Source organism: Ursus maritimus, unplaced genomic scaffold (genome assembly GCF_017311325.1).
Source record: "Ursus maritimus isolate PB19 unplaced genomic scaffold, ASM1731132v1 scaffold_16, whole genome shotgun sequence".
Lineage (NCBI taxonomy): Eukaryota > Metazoa > Chordata > Mammalia > Carnivora > Ursidae > Ursus > Ursus maritimus.
In genome coordinates this window covers 42,463,975-42,485,797 of record NW_024424008.1, presented here as the reverse complement: position 1 = coordinate 42,485,797, position 21,823 = coordinate 42,463,975, and the positions used below count along the sequence as shown (strand labels likewise).

The following is a 21,823-nucleotide window of genomic DNA, read 5'->3' as shown; positions in this document are numbered from 1 at the left end:
CGTGGGGCGGTGNNNNGGCGTTTGGAGAAGACTCGGTGAGTGTGTTGGGAAGCCGGGCTGGGGCTAGGAAATGCCGGTTCTTCAACGCTTTGACGTTATCGCATCTCCGGGGCTTCTGTTCTCGGAGAGCACTGCACTGGGAACCGTTTCTCCCTGTGGGAGAAGACCCCACTCAAAAACACTTCCCCGCCCCCGCGCCCCGTGGAAGCGATGCCCCATAAACGCTCGCCCCAGAGCCTTCTTAGGCGCCTACCTCGTCCCTCTTGGCAACCACATCCCTGGTGTCCGGCCAGTCCCCCGAGGGACGCGTTGTGTCACCTCTCATTTCCTTGCCGCTCGACCTTCGGAGATGCCCGGATCTCTGTAGGCTCTCCACCCCTCACCTCCTCTTTGTTTCAGGTTGTAACCTGTCCTTCTCTCCCAGAGGTGATGGGGAACCCTTCCGTTATCCAAGGGCCCCAGCTCCTATTCCCACCTAGGGGAACCTTGAGTTTCTTGTGTTCTTCCTCAAGAATTCATTTTTTGGAGTCTCCTCTCCCCCTTACGCTCTCCCTGCTCCTTCCAAAGACAAGACTGAAAATACTGAGCACGGACCTTCCCTTCCTTTTTATGCTTCCTTCATTTTCCCCCCTCCCTACTTTGCAGCCGCCCCAAAACCTCTCTCCCTCTCTTCTAAGGTGCAGTGTTGGAACTCCCATGCCCAAACTGCAAGTGACTCCCCTGATTTCACCGAGGGGTGGCTGGAAAGATGAACCCACCTCTGGTTGGGGTGATAATGTGAAAAATACCTTGGGACGTACCTGCCATTTGTTAAGAAACGTAATGGCGAGTTCCGAAGGCATGCTCAGAAAACTAATGGATCTGTACCGACACTAGAGGAAACACTTTTTTAAGACTGCTGAGAATGAAGGCTCTTTGAGGAGTTCGAGTAGGTAGTGAGGAATTAGGTTTGCGACTTACCCCTCCGAAAGGGATTGGCGGAAGGGAGCCATATTGGGCACGAAGTAAAGTTGAACAGGTGAGTGGAGCTAACCTATAGAAGACTTCGTAAGTCGAAGTAGAGTTTGTAGATGTTGTAAGTAATGAGGAGTGCTTGAAGCTTCTTGAGCAGGAGAGAGACTCCTTGAATTCTAGAAATGAATCTGGCAGTTGAATGCAGGACACATTGAAGAGAAGAGGGCTTTGATAGCAGGCAGATCAGGTGGAATGCTCCAGTCAGGAGGAACAGTAAGGAGGTTATGCTTCATCCCGTGGTCTTTCCCCCTGCACTGTACTGTTCTTTGAGTTTGAATTGATTTTGAGTACAGGTCAGGATGTATCATGGGCAGCTGCTGTTGAAGACTGAGTCCCTTGAGGACTTGCTCATGGTTTCTTTGTAATCCTCACGTCAGGCACAGAGGAAACTCACAAATACTCATTCCTTAGATGGGTGCAGTGCATCACAGATGTGTATTAGATGTGTTTGAACATTTGAATTGTCTTCTTTCTGTCAGTTTTTGACCTGAAGAATGGAGGTAGGAGTAAATGTATTTGTAAGGAGTGGGGAGGAAGGCTTGTGTATGTATGTTTCTGTAATAGGACAGGTGATCAGGATAGAAATTTGAAGAATCCCAAGGGAGGTTGGGAAACAACTTCTCTCTTTTTTTTCCCACCTGCAAATTCATAGGTAAGATGTAGATCTATAATAGTTGAGAATTGCTATCCTTTACTGATATGCTCCAGACCCAGGTTCTGCTTTTACTAATTTCACTTAGGTACGTGAAGCCTCTTTTTCCAAGGACTCTGGATTGTGAATGTCAGGATTTAAATTTATATCATTACATTAATTACAAGCTTGTTTTAGGTATAGGACTTTTATGGTTTTGTGTAAGGGCTGTTTCTCCCTTAACCTGTGCTTAATGGCATTCAAGAAAGGACACCTGTTCTTGCAGATTGGCATTCTGGGGCAGGAAACAAATGAAGAACCAACTCAGATGTCAATGCTGGTGACACAGAGCTTGTGTTCTTGGGTTTCAGGGTAACCCAAGGTACACACTGTAGTACCTAAGATTAAAAACACTGGTCAGTTTTTTCTAGAGAAGGAACATTCAGGTTTTTCTTTTTGAAACTGAAGGAGATACTTGAAGAATTCACAGGTTTTGTTTGTTCGTTATCACAGCATAGCTTTAGCCAATACGGGTACAGAAGTTATATCTTAATGTTTATAGCATGTGGTTATTTAGAGTTCCTCTCTGCATATACAAGAATTTATGTGAATATGTTGTCTGTCTTTTGTTTTTTAATACCATATTGCCTCATTCCTCTTCCTCATTCAATTGATTTTATTTTAAGCAGTTCATTTTTCCACTTCAGCACCAATGTCACATTCTCTTTTTGGTTGGGGACACCTCATGTCTGTACTGTTTTCTTAGTACAAGGAAGAAAATTCTATTAATGATGTCTAGTGGTGCCTTCATTCTACAAACATGACTTATTTACATAGATTTTGATATATCGTAATGTGTTCCCCCCACATAACTATTTAAAAAGTATTTGATAATTCATTTTTGAGGCTATTTCCTGATCTGTGCAAGAACAAGATCACCTTTTTATTTCACAAATATAAACAAAGAGTGACTAATAAAGGAACTTGTGTTTAAGTATCACAAATTTAAGATTAATTAGTGGCGTGAAGTTAGATTCTGGCTTCTCAAATAATGATTTGCAAGTTGCAGATTAACAACAATTCAGTTCCCTGAAGAGCAGGAAGTACTTGGATGGTTTTTGGTTTTAGATTCAAAGAAGCAATTAGCAGGAGCTCCTTGGAGGTGTCTTGGAAAGTGCAGTTACTGGCAGCTGGGAGATCTGGGGACTAGTCCCAGCTTAGCTGCTTGTGAACCTGAGCAAGTAACTTGGGCTCAGTTTTTTGTCTTTTAAGAGAAGATCCTTACAGCTCCAACCTTCTGTTCTTTGAAGATTTTCCATTGACACTTACATACTTTTCTTAACAAGTGGAATTTCTTTCAGACTTATCTGAAATAAATGCGTACATTTAGCATAAGCACAGAGAATCGAGATTCTGCCCTTGTCCCCAGAATTTAACCTTATGCCACTGAGTTAATTAACATTTATATTTGGAGGTTACTTCATTGAATGGTGCTGGATTATCCCTTAAGATTTCCCAAGTGGGGCATGAGAGGGAGTGCAGATACAGAAAAAGATTTTAGAAAGCAGTGTTTTTCTAAAACATTGTGTTATAACCCGTAATATGGGTGTTAGTTCTTTTTTCCAAGTCAGCATTTTAAAGAGTTTCCATTATACTAATGCCCCTCTTTATACTTTTATTTGGCTTTTGAGTGATGCTCAAGATAGGTCAGGCTTAGACCAGTACTTCCCAGACTTTTTTTTTTTTTTTAAAGATTTTATTTATTTATTTGACAGAGATAGAGACAGCCAGCGAGAGAGGGAACACAAGCAGGGGGAGTGGGAGAGGAAGAAACAGGCTCATAGCGGAGGAGCCTGATGTGGGGCTCGATCCCGTAACGCCGGGATCACGCCCTGAGCCGAAGGCGGACGCTTTAACCGCTGTGCCACCCAGGCGCCCCTTCCCAGACTTTTTCATATCACGGTACATGTGGAAATAATTGTTGTTTCATGGAGGAAAACTGGAGGCTTCCCACAAAAGACAGCTGGCCTGGGAGCTGAGGCTGAGTCCAGTCCCCACCTGACCACACCATAGACTGAGGACATCCTAGTCTGTGGCCTGTTTGACCATTTAGGAAAGTAAGCATTACATAATCAAGGTCTTTGACCAAACTCTAACTATTGGGAGGAATTGTATTGTTAGTTGTATTTGTTAAATCTGCCTCTAATTTATTTCTCTCTTATGTGCCTTAATGCTCTTGGCTAGTTTATATTTGAAGATCATACTTATCCTTACAAAGTGACCTTTCTAAAAGTTTGTGAAAAGTAGTTAACTGATGAAGAGATGGGAAATGCGTTTGTCACAGTGTTTTGACCTCATTAGATTATGGGCAGTCTAGCTCTGCCTACTTAGAGAAAATAGAGAATTTCTTTAGTTTGTTTTCCATTATAAAAGTAATACAGAAAATATGTAGAGTGGGGAAAAAAATAATTCTTAGCTCTGTTTCCCAAATACTGTTAATATCATGTTTTTTCAAGTTTTTTAATCATGCATTTTTTTTCTTAATTGTAAATTTCAAACATTTATAGAAGCAGAGAAAATAATGAACCCCATGTTTCCATCAGCCAGCTTCTAACAAAATCAACCAACACAGGACCACTCTTGTTCTACACCCCACCCCCAACAGATGTTGAGCCATCTGTAAACACTTCAGTATGTGTCTGTAAAAGATAAGGACTGGTTTTTAACAAAACCACAATACATTATCACACCTTTCTTAGTATCACTAAGCAAGCAGTCGGTTGACAAATTTTCCGATTGGTCTCTCTTTTTTTAAATAGTTAATGTGTTTGCATTGGGATTCGAGAAAAGTCCACGCATCATGCATGCTCTTTGAATTAGAAAAATAAAACTGTGGACATTCAGAAGGGACGTGCAGCGTGTACCTTAGGATGCTCAGAGCACACTGGCTTAGAGCTTGCACTTTGGAGTCAGAAAGATGGTTTCAAAATCCTGGCTGTGCAACCTGCTGGCTGTGTAGCCTTGTTCCAGTTACTTAACCTCTCTCACTAAAAGTTCTTTGTCCTGTGACATGTGGATAGTATCTACCTTAGGACTACTGTAAGGATTCAGTGAGTTCATGCAGGTTAAAGCGCTTGTGTAGAACTTAGCACGTAGTTAAGGCTCAAAAAATATTAGGTATGTCCTGCATACCAGTATAGCACCAGGTTCATAGATTTGTTAAATAAGTCTTAAATAGAGTAAGAATCAGAGATACGGAATTTAGTCTAATTCTGCCACTTCGGTGATTCACTTCAGCGTTTTGGACCTTAAATTTCTCGCCCCAAAAAGCAGGTGTGGTGAACAATTAGATGATTTCTGAAATTCCAGTGCTTGCTAGAAGTCAGGCAGTGTGGTATTTTTAGAGCATGAGCTTTGAAAACACTGAGGTTTGCACCAGGCTTTGTCATTTACAAGCATTTATTCTCAGCCTCCGTTTTCCATATGTGTTGCAGAATTAATAATATCTAATAATATTGTTGCAATGAGCAACAAAATCAATATATGGGATGCCTAGCATGTAGAAGGTACTCAAGTTATTAACATTTCATGATTATAAGTTAGAATAAGGTCATTCCATTAGAGCATTTTCAAGACTGTGAAGAACTGTGTATTTTGTGGCATTTATATAAATGAAGATGAGCTAAGTATCTTAAGGAAAAGGAATATACATTGAAAGGGTGAACATGGAAAACCACGTTTCTAGAATATGAACAATGGGAAATTGAGGGACTGTTCAACCATGTAGTTGGATAAAAGCAAGAGGATATCAGGATCTCTAGAGAAATTCAAGAAGGTATTTGCAACAGATAGTTGCTTACGTTGAATAAACCTATTTTCTACATTTGAAAATTTGAACAACAGTATGTTAAAGATTAGATTGTTGGTGTGTGTTTGAGTTGTTAATGATTGGAATATGCTGTAAGAGTTTTACTCTAATGATATCATTGGGTTAATGAAAATAACCTCCACTAGCTGTTAATAGGAGAGCTGCACTGTTAACTGAGTTAGAAAACCAAATCCATGCTTGAGTTCACTGATCCCCATGTACTAGGCAGCATTTCCCCAACTTGGTTGATGGTAAGAACTACCATCATACTTTTCAGTCTACAGATCCCTCCTCTAGAAATTTTGATTCAGGAAAATGTTGAGTTAAAAAAAACAGGAATCTATTGCCCTCCCTCCTTCCTGCTCAACAAGGCCTGGGGCTAAAAGTTCTTTTGTTTATGGATAAACTAGAAGAAAGGTAAGGTTACTGAAGAATGTAGAGAGAAAAATGGCCAGTTTTAAATGTTGCTATTTGTTCCCTTTCTATTTTGTTTTTTATTAAAGTAATTCCCATGAATGGTTTAAAGAGTCAGATAGTGCTAAATGAATGGGGGGAGAAAAGCCAGTCCATCCATTCTCCCCACCTCATAATTTCATTCTTTAGAGGCAGGCACTCAGTTATTTTGCTCTTTCCTCAGGCATTATCTGCATATTTCTAAATCATTCGATATGTTATTTCTTGCTTTTTTTCTCCCCCCAAGTGTTTGGCCTGTTGAGCTAGATGATCTGTCTCAGCTCCGCTCTTGTGTTTAGGTTGACCTTTGACTGTTTTTTTCACATACTTACATACTGTTAATTTTTTCCCAGATACTCCAAGATAATTGTCACATTCTTGTCAGTAACATTTTCTGTGAGCTCAGATGTGTCACTTGATGTTTCCGATGGAACTCTCCAGGTATCATTCAGGAACTGCCCTTGCCCTTCCCTCGCCTCCTGGGCTGGCACTCGTGTCCCATTTCTTGGCTTACCTCTTTATTTCCTAAGAAGTATTTGAATGTCCTCACACTCATCTGATAGTTTGGAAATGTTACCGAATTGTAGGTTTGAAAATAATTTTCCTCAGAATTTTGAAGGCTTGGTTGTACTGTCTGTTATCTGTAATTGCTCTAGAGACGGAGCAATCAAATCCTTTTCTATGAGACCTTGTTTTGTTGGTTTGGTTTTTTTCTTTTCTCTCACTGGAAGCTTTGAGAATATTCTATCCCTGGTGTTCTGGACTTTCTTAATGGTGTACCATGGAATGGGTCTTTCCTCATCCATTGTTGTGGGTTCTCCGTGGACCCTTTCATTCTGGAAAGTAATGTCCTTCTGTTCTGGGACATTTTCTTCTCCTAGTTCTCTGATTTCCCCCCTCCCCTCTTTTCTCTCTCTTTGATCCTTTTTCATAATATCCATTCTTGTTACATGGATACGATAGCTTCAAAGAGGACCCATTGAAGTTCTTCAGTTTTTGCTCTCTGCCTTGCAGCAGCTTTATGTAATCTATTTCCGGAATGAATATCAACCCCCAAGTAATGGCAAGCCCCTGCATGTAATGAGAACTTAGTGCTTCACCCCACAGTTTTATAGATCCCGTTAAGCCGTGTCCACCAGGACTGGAGAGGGTCTAGCTGTCTGCTCACTCACTCCACGGTCTCATTCACCCTGATTTCCTCACTGGCCTCAGGCACTAGAATGCACTGCTGCTTTCTTTATTGGACTGTAGAAACATCTACTGCAGATCTTTTGATGAATCTACAAGCTATTTGAATACTGTTAAAAGTTAATTTCACTAAGATGAAGGAAGAAAAGTTGAAAGAAAAAAATGAAAAGAGCGTGAAACCAGCATGCTTGTACTTTTTCCAAGAGTTTCTCTTGAAAACTGCTTTTCTCCACAGAAACCAAAATATCGTTATCACCAGGTGGGATTACAGGGTGGTTTTCTTTTGGTCTTTGTACTTTACTGTACATGACGTATTTCCGGCAGGGCCTCCCGGGGACCTTTTCCTTTGCTAGTCAAGGAGGGGAGGTGCTTTCATTTCCCTGATAAAGTGTCCCTGTCTCTTGGGCTCCACCCTCTGTTGCTGCTCCCTCCAGCTCCTCCCTCCGTCTTGCGCTGACCTCCTTCACTTTTTAACAAAGTATGTTTTTAGGTCTTCCTAACCTGTTTTTCCTCTCACCTGTTTCTTTCCTCAGTTATTTTTACTGGCTACTTTTTGTTACTGAGGCTACCTGCTCAGCAAAGCAATGCTTTTAAAGCTGTTCCTTCTAACTTAGCCTGATCTTTCTAGTTGTTGTCGTGGCCTCTGTGGCAGATCATACCTCCTTCTTTTTAGCTTTCCGATTCTTGGTTCAGGTCTAAATAGTGCTTTCCTCTCTCAGTTCATTTCCAGGTCAAAGAGAATATTTTTCAGTTAATTTTTATTAGAAAAAAGCAAATATCCTGGAAAGAATATCAAACTACACTAAGGTTACAAGCTTAAACCACTTTCCTGAGTTGCCTTTCATCCACCATTCTCTTGCTCTTAAGGATTATTGAAATTGACTTACAAGTACATTCCTAAAGTATATGACTGTTCTTTCAAAATCAATAAATACTCATGTTGGTGCTTGAAACAGAAAGAGGGAAATAATCACCTATAACCCTATGACCCAGAGATTATTTCTGCCTGTCAGAGACCTAACAACACATGATAAGGAACAGATTGTTGAACTGTTTTTTGACCTTTAAGTTTGAAGTATGTTTGAAAGTACCGTTGAGTTGTGAAGGGCTGTGTAATCCAGGTATCTCCTGGGTCTGAAACACAGGAGAGGTCTGAGCTGAAGATTGAGATAAGGGAGTCCTTAGCATTTAGTTGGTATTTTAAGCCACTGGAGTGGCTGGAGGGGGCAGGGAGGGAATATGTGAAGTGACTGGACAGAGAGCCTAAAGCAGTTTGCTGAGGACCCTCAATATTTAGGGACTGGACAGAGGAAGAAGAGCTTCCCCTAGAGGGACAGGAGGAAAATCCGGAAAATACATCATCCAGAAGAGAACAGAGTGAAGTGTCAGATGCTTCCAAGACCTAAAGGAAGATAAATACTAATTATTTCACTGAATTTTGCCGTGGTGGTATCTGTCTCCCATAAAGCTTTTCTTGATCTTCCTTGAGCACAATTGTTAATCTTTCCTGTACCTCATACAAGTATATTACACTTAGCACAAATGTGTTAAACATATTTGTTTACAGTTCTATTTCCCCTAAAAGGTGGAGACTTTTTAAAGGCATGGCCCTTCCGGGTATGATCTTAGTCATCTTTGGTGAGACAGCATTGTGTCTTCACAGTGTGGACTCCGAGTCAGCCTCCCAGTGTATTAATAGCTAGTGCGTTAATAGCTGTGTGACCTATAGCAAATTATTTAACATCTCTGTGCCCCAATTCCATTATCTGTGATATCTGTTTTATGTGATGATAATGGTGTCTACTTCATAGAAGCATGAACATTTGTAAAGCGTAGACAGCAGTGCCCGGCTCATTGCAAATAGGATATAGTGTTTGGTAGAGGTGAGGTGGGTGTGGTAATGGTAATATTGTTAGCATAGGGCCTGGCATTTAATGGATATTTGAATGTGAAAACTCAACAATCTGGGACTAATACAGTCCTATCATTCTAAACTCTGTAAGCATATACATAATGTAGTCATGATCAGGCCAAAGGAAAACTATGGAATAGAAGTGGACAGAATTTTTTTTTCTTTAAGATTTTATTTATTTGAGAGAGCGAGCGCACAAACAGGGAGAAGCAGGCTCTCCACTGAGCGGGTGCCCGATGTGGTGCAGGGCTTGATCCCAGGACCCCTGGATCATGACCCAGGATGCGGGGGGACAGACACTTAACTGACTGAGCCACCCAGTCGCCCCAGAAGTGGGCAGAATTAAGTACACATAGCTTTGTTTTATAAAGCAAATCTATAGGCTTTTCACAAAAATACTATGTAATCTTAGTTTCTTTTCTTGTAGTGGGGAAGGAGAAAACCAAAAGATGACGATTTCCAAAGCGATAGAGAATTTTATGTGTAGCACTGAACCTTAGCCTTAAACAAGTGGGCGATGGGCATCAGTCACAGCAGGTATTTTTTCGGCGTGAAAGATGCAGCCCTACAGCTTGACCCACTCACCCTGTGTTTACAGCTTATACAATTAAGTGTCAGTTGATCTCTTAGACCTCAAATTAACTAATAGTAGGTCTATACTCATTCAGTCAGCATATATGTGAGCATTTACTGTGCTGTATAGATACTGTGTAACAGAGATTGTGCTAGGGGCTGGGGATAGGATGACAAATAAGACAGACTGTACTTGTCCTAAAAGAGCTTTTATTCTTATGTGAGAGGCCAGTCATTCCAAGTGTTAAGAGATGCAGATAAGGAGCTGAAGTATCAGTGGGGTTGAGGGGGGTGGATAAGCAGACTCCGTGAGGTAACATGTAAGCTGAGGCTTCAAGGATGGGAGGTAGGCAGAAATATTTGGGAGAATATACCACCCTAAGCCATGGTCTGTGTGTGAGCTGGGCAAGTCTGTGTGTCCTGTGTGGCTCTAGAGCCTGGTGAATGAAGGAGAGGGGTGGATGGGATGTTATAAAGAGGACTTGCAGGTGTCAGGTCAGGCTGGGTCTTGTAGCCATGATGTGAGGAGTTTAGTTTTATTTACCACAGTGAGAAGCCGTTGAATGGCTTTAAACTGTGACTTAATCCAATTTGTGTTTTGAAATCCCTTTTGCCACTACATAAGCTTTTCTTCTTCTCTAGTCATGTGTAAAGCACTTTAGATAGATTTAATATATAAAATACAAAAACTGATTTCTTAGCCTGAAATACTGATGTCCTTGAGTCATTTGCCAGGAAAGAGTTCTTGCCTTAAGAATCTACCTTTACGAATCAATTTACATCTTAGATGTCAGAAACTTGAGTTACAAAAATAAAATGATTTATATATAAAAATGTTCAGTTAGTGTCAGAGGATAGTCTTGAAACCTAAAGTCTGAAATCCTTCTTTTGCCTGCTAGAATCAGATTACCGTCACTGACTGTTATGATCATTGCCATATCTGGAAAATGACAGTCTGATTGTTGATTTACTGTGTACACAATGTTCACAGGAATGTGGAGTCATTGAAAAGAGAAATGGTCTTTCATGGTTTTTGCTATGTTAAAAACATTAATGGGGTATTTCTTTTAGCAGGAAATGTGTTGTCTGTAATACGGGAATTCTTTCTTGTAATTCTATCATGAGCAGCATTTCGCATTTGAGTTAGTTCATTCAGTAAATATCTGAATGCCTACCATGTGCCAGGTACTGTTCTAGTATCTTGGGATATAGGGTGAACTGTAAGATTCCTACCTTTGAAAAGCTTACTTCCCCGTGGGAGGAGGCAGACAGATGACAAATAATAAATATAATTAGTATATTTATTAAGCTTGTCATAAATATAATTAGTATGCTAGAGAGTGGTATGGGCTTTGAAATAAAAGGTAAAGCGGTTAGGGGAGCCTGGGTGGCTCAGTCAGTTGAGCGCCTGACTCTCGGTTGCGGCTTAGGTCATGATCTCAGGGTTGTGGGATTGAGCCCTACATCGGGCTCTGCGCTTAGTGCCAAGTCTGCTTGGGATTCTCTCCCTCTCCGTCTGCCCTTCTCCCTGCTCATGCCCACTCTCTCTGTAAATAAATAAAATCTTTAAAAAGTAGAGCAGTTAATGCATTAAGTGGAGAGATTACAGTTTTAAGTAGGGTGGTCGAGGTAGCATCATGGAAATGGTATGATTTGAGCAAAAACTTGAAACTTGGGAAGAGCATACCAAGCAGAATAACCGATACAAAGAAAAGCCCCTAGACCAGAGTGTACCAGGCCTGTTTGAGTACCAGGAAAGAGGCTAATGTGTCAGAGGGAGGGACGGAGTTCCTTGGCTTTCTAGGAACGAGTTTCTCCTCAGTCAATTTCAAAAAAGTTCATAAGCCAAAATACATGAATAATAGGGCTAAGAATTTCCATCCTGTCAATGTTCTGTGGATGGTAATTGATGAACACCTAGACTCATGTCTTGAATTAGGTAATTCCAAAGTAACACAAAGTTTAAGTTCATTTCATAGGGCAGCTAAACATACAACAATCTCTTTTTCATGTTGGATCACATGCTCTTAAGACCTAGCATTTAGTACCATTCCAGTTTATAGGTCTCCAGGTTGAAAGCCTAAAGCCTTTGTTTTATAGCAAAGGATGGCAGGGGTGCCAAATGTACTTGTCTCTAAAAGGAGCAGTGGTAGTGTTGAGGATTGGGCTTAGTCAGGGGGAAACTGCCCTTTTAGAGCAGGTTTAGTTTACTTCCCTGATTTCTTTCAAACTCAGTAGCTCTAAATCCTTTCAACATTTTTAATCGGGTGGTCTAATTTTCTGTTTTTTGACTCTGTGAAGTTTTCCTTGTGTTTCTTAAGTTTCCAGTCTAAATCATCACACTACATTCATAAGGTCCTAATCAATAACAATCTAGTAGAGTATTACCTAAGTCCCATGCATATCAGGTATTTTACATTGGTATATGTATTCAGTGCCCTTGGTTTCAGATGCACAGTGTGCTTTCTAAAGAACTAATTTATCTACTGCAATCACTGGAGTTGTTCCAGCCGTACTTGCCATAATCTTTTCCCATGTTTCTGAATTTTATTTTTCATAGAGTATCTTTTTAAATTTCTTAATCTTCTTTCTTACCAATTCCTTTAGCAATTTGTCATGGTTGTTTTTTATATTTGAGTCCTGTCTGTGAATTGCTGTTCATCGTTTCTAGCCTAGTTTCCCACGAGGCTGAAGTTGAAGTAAGGCCACTAAAGAGAATGCTCAGAAGCATGGGTCTTTGACTTTCTGAAGCAAAACATTCTACAGTTGACCTTTGAATAGCATAGGTTTGAACTGCATGGGTCCACTTTTATGTAGAATTTTTTTCATCATGATAAGTGTACTCTTTAATCCTTATTCCCTATTTTACCCCTCCTTCTCACCCTCCTCCCCTCTGGGTACCATCAGTTGTTTCTCTATAGTTAAGAGTCTTTGGGAGTGCCTGGTTGGGTCATTTAGTTAAGCATCTGACTCTTGATCACAGCTCTGGTCTTGATATCAGGGTTGTAAGTTCAAGCCCCATGTTGGACTCCATACTGGGCATGGAGCCTACTTAAAAAAAAAAAAAAAAGTCTGCTTCTTGGTTTGTCTCTTTTTCCCCCCTTTGCTTCTTAGTTTTGTTTTTTAAATTACACATGAGTGAAATCTTATGATATTTGCCTTTCTTTTACTGACTTATCTTGCTTAGCATTATACTCTCTAGCTCTATCTGTGTTGTTGCAAATGGCAAGATTTCATTCTTTTTTATGGCTGAATAATATTCCACTGTATGTACATACCACTTCTTCTTCATCAGTTCAATTATTGATGGACACTTGGGCTGCTTTCATAGATGGCTGGTGTACATAATGCTGCAGTAAATATAGGGGTGCATGTATCCCTTTGAATTAGTGTTTTTGTATTCTTTGGATAAATACTCAGTACTGCGATTACTGGATCCTAGGGTAGCTCTATTTTTTAATTTTTTGAGGAACCTCCATACTGTTTTCCACAATGGCTGCAGCAGTTTGCATTTCCACCAACAGTGCAAGGCGGTTCCTTTTTCTCCATATCCTCACCAACACTTGTTGTTACTTGTGTTTTTGAGTTTAGCCATTCTGACAGGTGTGAGGTGATTATCTCATTGTACTTTTGATTTACATTTTCCTGATGATGAGTGATGCTGAACATCTTCAATGTGTCTGTTAGCCATCTGTATGTCTTCTTTGGAGAAGTGTCTGTTCATGTTTTTGCCCATTTTTAATTGGATTGTGTTTTGGGTGTTGAGTTAATAGCAGTTCTTTATATATTTTGGATTCTAATCCTTTTTCAGACATGTCATTTGCAAATATCTTCTCATATTCAGTAGGTTGCCTTTTAGGTTTGTTGACTTTTTCCTTTGTTGTGCAGAAACTTTTTATTCTAATGTATCCCAATATTTATTTTTGCTTTTGTTTCCTTTACCTCAAGAGACATAGCTAGAAAAATGTTACAGCCAGTGTCCAAGAGATTACTCCCTGTGTTCTCTTCTAGGATTTTTACAGTTTCAGGTCTCAGATTTATGTCTTTAATCCATTTTGAATTTATTTTTGTGTATGGTGAAAGAAAGTGGTCCAGTTTCACTCTTTTGCATGTGGATGTCAGTTTTTCCAACACTATTTATTGATAAGACTTTTCCCCATAATATATTCATTCCTCCTTTGTCAAAGATTAATTGACCATATAGTTGTGGGTTTATTTCTGGGTTTTCTGTTCTATTCCATTGATCTGTGTGTGCGTACCATACTGTTTTAATTACTACTGCTTTGTAATATAACTTGAAATCTGGAATTGTGGTATCTCCAGTTTTGTTTTTCTTTTTCAAGATTGCTTTGGCTATTCGAGTCTTTTGTGGTTCCATACAAATTTTAGGATTTGTTTGTTCTAGTTCTGTGAAAATTGCTGTTGGCATTTTGATAGGGTTGCATTAAATCTTTAGATTGCTTTAGGTAGTATAGACATTTTAATAATATTTATTCTTCCAACTTGAGCATGGAATATCTTTTCTTTCTTTCTCTCTTTCTTCTTCTTCTTCTTTTTTTTTTTTTTTTTGCATCACCTTGAATTCCTTTCATCAGTGTTTTATAGTTTTCAGAGTACAAGTCTTTCACCTCTTTGGTTAAGTTTATTCCTAGGTATTTTAGTTTTTGGTGCAATTGTGAATGGGATTGTTTTCTTATATGCAGATTTATTTTTGTTAAATATGATATGCTACTGTAAATGTATTTTCTCTTCCTTGTGATTTTCTTTTCTTTTCTTTTTTTTTTTTTTAAAGATTTTTTATTTATTTATTTGACAGAGATAGAGACAGCCAGCGAGAGAGGGAACACAAGCAGGGGGAGTGGGAGAGGAAGAAACAGGCTCATAGCAGAGGAGCCTGATGTGGGGCTCGATCCCATAACGCGGGGATCACGCCCTGAGCCGAAGGCAGACGCTTAACCGCTGTGCCACCCAGGCGCCCCTCTTCCTTGTGATTTTCTTAACGTTTTATTTTCTGTAGCTTTATTATAAGAATACAGTACATAATACATATAACAGAAAATATGTGTTAAGCAACTGTTTATGTTACTAATAAGGTTTATGGTCAACAGTAGTGTGGGGGAGTCAAAAGTATATATGAATTTTTGACTTCATGGAGGGGGTTGGTGCCCCTAACTCCCACATTGTTCAAGGGTCAGCTGTACTTCTTGCTGAAAAAAGGGGAAATGGTATGTGTTCATAGAACTGTGAATTAGAAGCACTTTTGAAAAACTTGCAGGGCTTTTTCTCTTCCTCCAGATAGGACTGCCTATGAATTACCCCAAAATTTAGTAGTCTACCCTCTTTTTTTTTTTAACCCTCTTTTAAAGGAAATACTGCCACCCCTTTAAGCCTCCAGTTCCATCGGCATTTTTTTTTTTTCAAGATTTATTTATTTATCAGAATGTGTGCACACGGTTGGGAGGTACAGAGGGAGAGGAAGAGAGAGAATCCCAAGCAGACTCTGTGGAGCGCAGAGCCCTATGTGGGGCTTGATCCTATGATCCCGAGGTCACTACCTGAGCCAAAATCAAGAGTCACACACTTAACCGACTGAGTCACCCAGGCGCCCCTCCGTTGCCATTCTAAGTGGGAAGTTTAAGAACCTAACATTTAGTAGACATTATAGCTGTTATATGACAAGATTAAAAGAAATTGAATACACTCAAAGCAAGTTTATTGTTAGTCACTCTTTATTGGGTATTCTGATAACTGAGTTTTCAACATAATTAAGAACCTAAGATGGGTGTCTATTCAGTTATTTTTTTATCTGTTATATCTGTTTAAGGTAATTATGCACTTGAACACGAACTTGAAAGTAATAAATAAATTGGACTTGAGTGATTTCTTTTTGTTTATCTTAGTGAAGAACATTTTATTTTCCTTTTAGTTAACTCTAAGAATAATTATAAAACAAATCTACTTTGTATCTTATATTCTGTCCTTGGTTTTGCTTTTTAATGGGGTTGGATTCCATGGCCACAGTGTAGGGACCTCTGAGGTATTTCACCTCAGGTTGACTGTGAGTTCACTTAATCACTGGTGATTCAGGTAAACTTACAGTTTTTAATCATAACATTTGCCAAGCTTTAAGTTAAATTGTCAAATTAAGTAGTGTTTGATTCAGAAATCCTCCAGAAAGTGAAAAGGGGTGGAAATTAGGTGGGATATTCTTAATAAACATTTTTATTTTTGTTATGATAGAAAAGTCTTCCCTTCTTTAAGGCTGGTCAGATTTGAAGTCAGAGAGAGATCGTCTGTAATGATGAGATCTTCTGGGATCTCCGGAACTTGGATGAATCTGCATTTGTATGCAGCAGTGTTGTGTGTGCTCTTTTGGCCTGAAAAGTAAGCCCTTGACAGTATTGCTATATGTAAGCCTCACTGTCTTCAGAGGAGGGATGTAGTTTTCAAGGACTCCCTAGAACATAAAATCTTGCCCTTGAAGATTTATTTAATCTCATTTTCAGTGAATACCCTGTGTCATTTGCGATGAAATTGTGTGATTGTACTACCTGATACATGGAAGATATTTTATTAAAGTCTCCTTCCTTAGCATCCTGTGTCATTGTTTTCAGGGTATACCTTCTCAGAAGCTTCACGGGAGGGAAAGCAGTGACAAAGAAGGAAGTTACCATTCTTTGCACGGTAAAATCATCAACTTCAGTCAACAACTTCTAATTCAAATGAAATTTTTATTTGGATGTCTTACTATTCCTTCTTGAAACAATTTTGTTCCCTATATGTGATGTGTTCCTTTGGTTTTATCATTGAAAATAACTGATCTATAAATAACATCTGAGCTCTCTAGCCTGGAATACCAATGTGGTTGATCTTAGGACTTGAATTAAAAGACTTTCTAGAATTTGGGGCAATCCTCTCATTCTTTAAAGTCTTTTAGAAACCTACCTCTGATGAGGTCATTTATATATTGCTCATATATGGGTCAGTGTTTGCTGGTAAAATACCAAGAGACAGTAGTATCCCTCTGGCTCTTTATCAGTGGCTACGTTACAGCAGATTTTCAGGAAGTAGGTGTGATGCAGATCTTATCTGACAGGACATACAGGATGTCAGGCCCATACAATTTAGATACAGAAGTAAGAGCAAACTGAGTTAACCCGAGGTAGAGGAAATGCTTCAAGACTGGGCTACACAGAGGAATCCAGCCCTAGCACGTGTAGATGTAATGCCTCTATATCAGTTTCATCTGTGTGTGTGTGTGTGTGTGTGTGTGTGTGTGTGTGTAGGAAGAAAATGGGAAATTTGTTTTATACACTGACAGGAAAGGGTACAGTCTACGTTATAGAACTGAATTCACCAACTACCTGAGTAAAACATTTGATTTGTTAATTGTCAACAAGCTTGTTGAGTATGCTTCTGTAGTACTTTATACTGGGTATCTTTTCCTTTCTCCCTCCCCCATAGTTGTTGAAAACCAGATGTGTTGGAATTAGTCCAAAAGCCACAACTAGAGGGATTTGGTTTCTTCCAAGTTGGAGGATGACTATCTTCTTCCCTTAAAAAATGAAGTTAACCCTTTTATGTGTTTGTGGTAGAGAAATAAGTCAGTCTTTATTCTAGTCACAGTCTTATTTTCTTTTTTAAAACATGTTAAGTACATTGTGATACCATTTTGGATTTTATTTTATTTTTTTAAAGATCTTATTTATTTGAGAGAGAGAGCAAGAGCGAGAGAGAGCACAAGCAGGGGGAAGGGCAGAGGGAGAGAGAAGCAGACTCCCTGCTCAGCAGGGAGCCCTGGCCTGGGCTCAGGCACCCCCCCCCCTTTTTTCTTAAATAGAATGGGGGAAAGCTTGCTATAAGTACAACTGATATTTTAAGGCAAGAAAGGTACCACTTCCTCAGCTAGTTATTTGTAGATCTTTTATTTCCGGGCAAAAATGCCATCATTAGAACTTTTCTCTCCTTTTGATTTATTCCATCCCCCCCATATGCCAAAATGTGTTCTGAGTGCCCTCTGGCTTGCCAGTTGTTTGAGCTGAACACTGCACACTGGAAGCACAGGGAGAGACCTCACTCTGATTCTTGAACCGGAAGAGGAACCAGATTTTGCTGTCATTGCAGCACCAAGATGCTAGGAAAGCAAGAGCTACTATGATTCGTTAATGTTTTCAAATCCACACGTCATCTAGTTTATATGAATTGAATTTCAGCCCTATAACTACCCCTTTTCCTCTTGTCCCTTTTCCATGTTTCTTAATGGATTTTTCCCAAAACGCTTGCCTTGATTTTTCCCTTTCATTCACCAGATGGAAGCATTCTATTTCCTGCCAAGCTGACAGGTTTCACAGTGTAAGTGTCCCTTCTTATATGCAGACTTGGCCCTTACAGAATTTAATGAGATTGCTGTTATTTCTCTCAGCGTTTACCAAATATCTGACTTTTATTTTGCTGAACTCTCTTGGTCTTGAAGGATTTTTTGGTGGCTTTAGCAGTAATTGTAGGAACAAAGACACTGCCATAGGTAATTGCCTTTGTCTTCTTGTGGCAGAAAAGCTTTTCCCACCTCTGCTGTACATAGCAAGCCCCACTAAAATGAAAAGCTCAAATAGTGATCACATGAAGAAGTTAATGTGTGAACTAGTTGATGCATGTTAGGAATTCTTTGTAAGATTTTCACAATCGGTGTGGAAGCTTTTTATAAGTAACTGCATGTTGTTTAGGGTAAACACTAAAACGGATTTTTTTTCCCCCCTGAAACAGTACCCTGGAAGAAATAAGATATGGTTTATGCTTTGATGCCACTAGGGGTGTATCTGTGAGATTGTAGCATATGAGACATCCTTTAGCCTGAAGGAAAGATGTTATCCTGTTACAAAACAGGATGTGTATATGATCAAATATAATGTGATATTGAATTTCTTCTCATTGGGTTCCTAAATAAGAGGACCCAAAACATTGTAGTAACAACTTGTTGGGAGCTGTCGGCCATATTTAATTCTCTTAAATTATGTAGAATGAATGGACCTTCAGAATAGTTGACTCTGTAAAGAAGAAAAATAAGAAAGTTTAGTATTCAGGTGTTAGACATCAAGAATTTACCATCTGTTAGAATCCAGCAAAAGTGGCCTAGCATATTTTCCAGGAGAAAATGATAGGACCGGTCTAGGTAGGTTAGTGGTGGTAGGGGGGTATGTAACAAATAGCACTTGTCACCAGAAAAAGCTGTTTCATTCAGCTTCTGAATTTAAGTGGGTTTCATGATTACATCAGCAGAGCACCTGGTCGTGTAGCAGCTGTTAAGCATTACACAGAATTATTTCAAGTAAATCTTTCTGGAATGGGGGATCTTCCTCTTTTGATAGTTTTGGCCTGCAAATTAAAAACAAATGAACAAAAAAGTGAGATGCTAATATTTGGAGAACATTTTTAGGTTGTAATAAATAGAATGGTTCAGACCATGATCTTGGGAGGCAGACAACCTTAGTTTGAATTATGCTACCCAGCCTTTCTGTCCTTCCTTTTTCTCATCTCTCAAATAGGATAATAATGATATTTCATAAGCTTATAGGGATTACATGAGTTAATATTTGTAAATAGCATTTGGCATGTGGTAAGCACTAACAGTTTGTTCAAACTCTGGTTTAGTAGCTGAACTGAGCGCTGAATTCCAAAGATGTCTGTCTTCAAAACTTAATAAACATTAAATTACTTCCCTTTTTACTTTTTAATCTTTCTTAATACAGAGTATTTTTTGCATGGGTGTACTTTGTTCAGATGATGGCCTTTTAGAACCATGTTTAAGGAAAGAGCATGAGCATACACACTTTTCATTGTGTATTTTTAAAAACTATCCCCAAGCTAATGGGCTGTCCCACATATGGTAGAAGATTCTTCTACCACTTCTTCTCCAACCTAGAGCATAGACTAGACTTTAGAAAATTAAATAAATTAAAACTTAATGAAATTATTTTAATGGTGATTAACTCTTAGCAAACTGGGATGGTACTGACTGCAGTAAATGATGAATACACTTAAATGAAGGGAGAATAGCAGGTGGTGTGCCTCCTGAGTTAAATGTCCTACATTTAACAGAATAGCTGGATTGTAGGAAAATTGTTGCCTTTCATTTGGATGTTTCCTTTTTGCCTCCTCATGAGACTCTCCTGAAGATTCTGGAGATTCTGGTTCAGTAATTTGAGTTTAGAGCACGAGACTATGTACTGTCTTCTAAGCTAATTGATAGACCTTATTTTTAAGAACACGTATGTGTAACAGGCATCTCCAACGATTATTAAGGCACAACTTACTGAGTTAAGTAATTCATGTGTCTTCTCTGAGCCCCAGCTTTCTCACCAAGAGAATCAAAGATTTGGCTAGAAAGATGGCCTACTTCCTAACTCACTTTATGATTTTGACTTTCCTATTTTCCTAATGATTAAAGAATTCCATTGTGTGCAAAGCAATATGGGGTAAGGAACTAAGCCTTCTGTTTACCAGAAAAATTAATTCAGCAAACTTTAGAAAATGTTTACATAAAGAAAAAGCTTTCCCCTAAACAGTAAACTTGATATAATTAGTAGTAATTCAGTTCTTTCTGAAGATTTATTTATTTATTTAGAGAGAGGGGCTGCGTGGGGTGAGGGGTAGGGGGAGAGAATCCTCAAGCAGACTCCCTGCTCAGCGTGGAGCCCAACGCAGGACTCAGTCCCATGACTCATGAGATCAAGACCCTAAGTTCACAACCTGAGCCAAAACTGAGAGTCAGATGTTTGAGCCTCCCAGACGCCCCTGGTTATTTCTGAACATTGACAATGAAATAATAATAAAACACCTACAGCTCGGATACTATGTATTGTCTGTTGGATGTGTGTGTATGTGTGTGTACACACTATTTAAAGTATCGCTGTTTTTAAAAAAAAAAACAAAAATATTTCTGCTTTAGAATTAATGGTCCTTAGATTTAGCAAGTTGACTAAAATTTTGAGCAATTAAAACTTCTCATTATAATTCTAATCCATGGTAATTCTCTTACTTTTCTAGTTATCCCATCACCTGAACATAATTGGTCATTTTTCGTCTTTGCTTGATAATACCTTTCCCATTTATCACAGTGTCTCAGAGTCCACTCTGCTCAGCTAGGGAGACATGCCTCACTGCCTGTGAGGATGTAGTTGTTCAGCAACAAGGAATGTCTAACAATCAGCAAATTAGTATTGATTCTTCTATTCTTGACTCAGTGATTTCTTTAGTTGATAGTAAATGGATAACTGGGAGCTATTAGCACACTTATCGATGGATTGTTTTCATCCCCTAAGTCTTCCCAAGCCTATGTCAGGGGAGAAACGCAGGTAGTTCTTAGGCTTCACAAAGTGATGGCCAATAATTGACATGAATTGACATCGATTTTTGTTTTGTTTTGGGGAAAAGGGGGTAGGGGGAGCCTTCCGGAACAGGAACAAGATGACAGTATGGAGCACCAAAGTCATAATTTCAAGGTTAATTTCTTTTAGATGAATTTAATTCTTTAAGTTTGGAATGCTCATTAATTAATGAATCTCTGTTGAGGGAATACCTCTAGAACACCTTTAGGGTATGCACCTCATTAAAACTGTTGAACGTGTGTGCTGTTTTGAATGGTATATATTACAGATCTAATTGTGGTCTGTGGTGTTTAATCTATTTTAGAAACTGGATGGCTTCTACAGGGAGCCAGGCCTCTGATATAGACAAGATTCTTGGATTCTTCAGTGATGGCGCACCCCCCACCAAAAAGCCCAGGTAAACAAGGGAAGGGAATCCGAGGAACATTTAGTAAATTACCATTAATGGTAGATGACAAAAAATAACAAAACTGCCCTATAACCCAGTTGTTTGCACAAATTAATACTGACCTTCATATAAAAATTATTTGTATTTTGGATTTAATTTTTATTTTTAAAAAGGTCATAAATGTGCTTAATTTATAAGTCAGTACTTCAAAGCTTATAATGCCTTATCCCTCTCTAGAGATAACTTTCTTCTAATCCTTGCATCCATATTTTTAAATACTGTATATATACTGCTATTTTTTAGTTTTTTGGTTTTATCTATTTTCTAGTTAAGGAAGATGAAGATTAGGCTTGCCCTCCTAGAGCCTCTTCCCACATGTTGCCCCCACCTACACACACATCACACACTCTTT

General features: G+C 39.1%; 1 protein-coding gene across 5 annotated transcripts in view; it reads left to right on the top strand.

Moving 5' to 3' along the window:
* Positions 1–2: 2 nt before the first annotated feature.
* FAM118B (family with sequence similarity 118 member B) overlaps positions 3–21,823 on the top strand; it is a 45,645-nt gene continuing 23,824 nt past the window's right edge. For 2 of the 5 annotated variants that reach the window (XM_008688293.2, XM_008688291.2), the window contains exons 1-3: positions 11–35; positions 16,254–16,323; positions 21,328–21,420. In XM_008688293.2, coding sequence (XP_008686515.1) covers positions 21,335–21,420 — 86 coding nt within the window. In that variant the 5' untranslated portion in view covers positions 11–35; positions 16,254–16,323; positions 21,328–21,334. Of the gene's footprint in view, positions 36–16,253; positions 16,324–17,948; positions 17,992–21,327; positions 21,421–21,823 lie in introns of those variants that run through there. The other 3 variants (XM_008688294.2, XM_008688292.2, XM_040631060.1) reach the window with 3 other exon arrangements.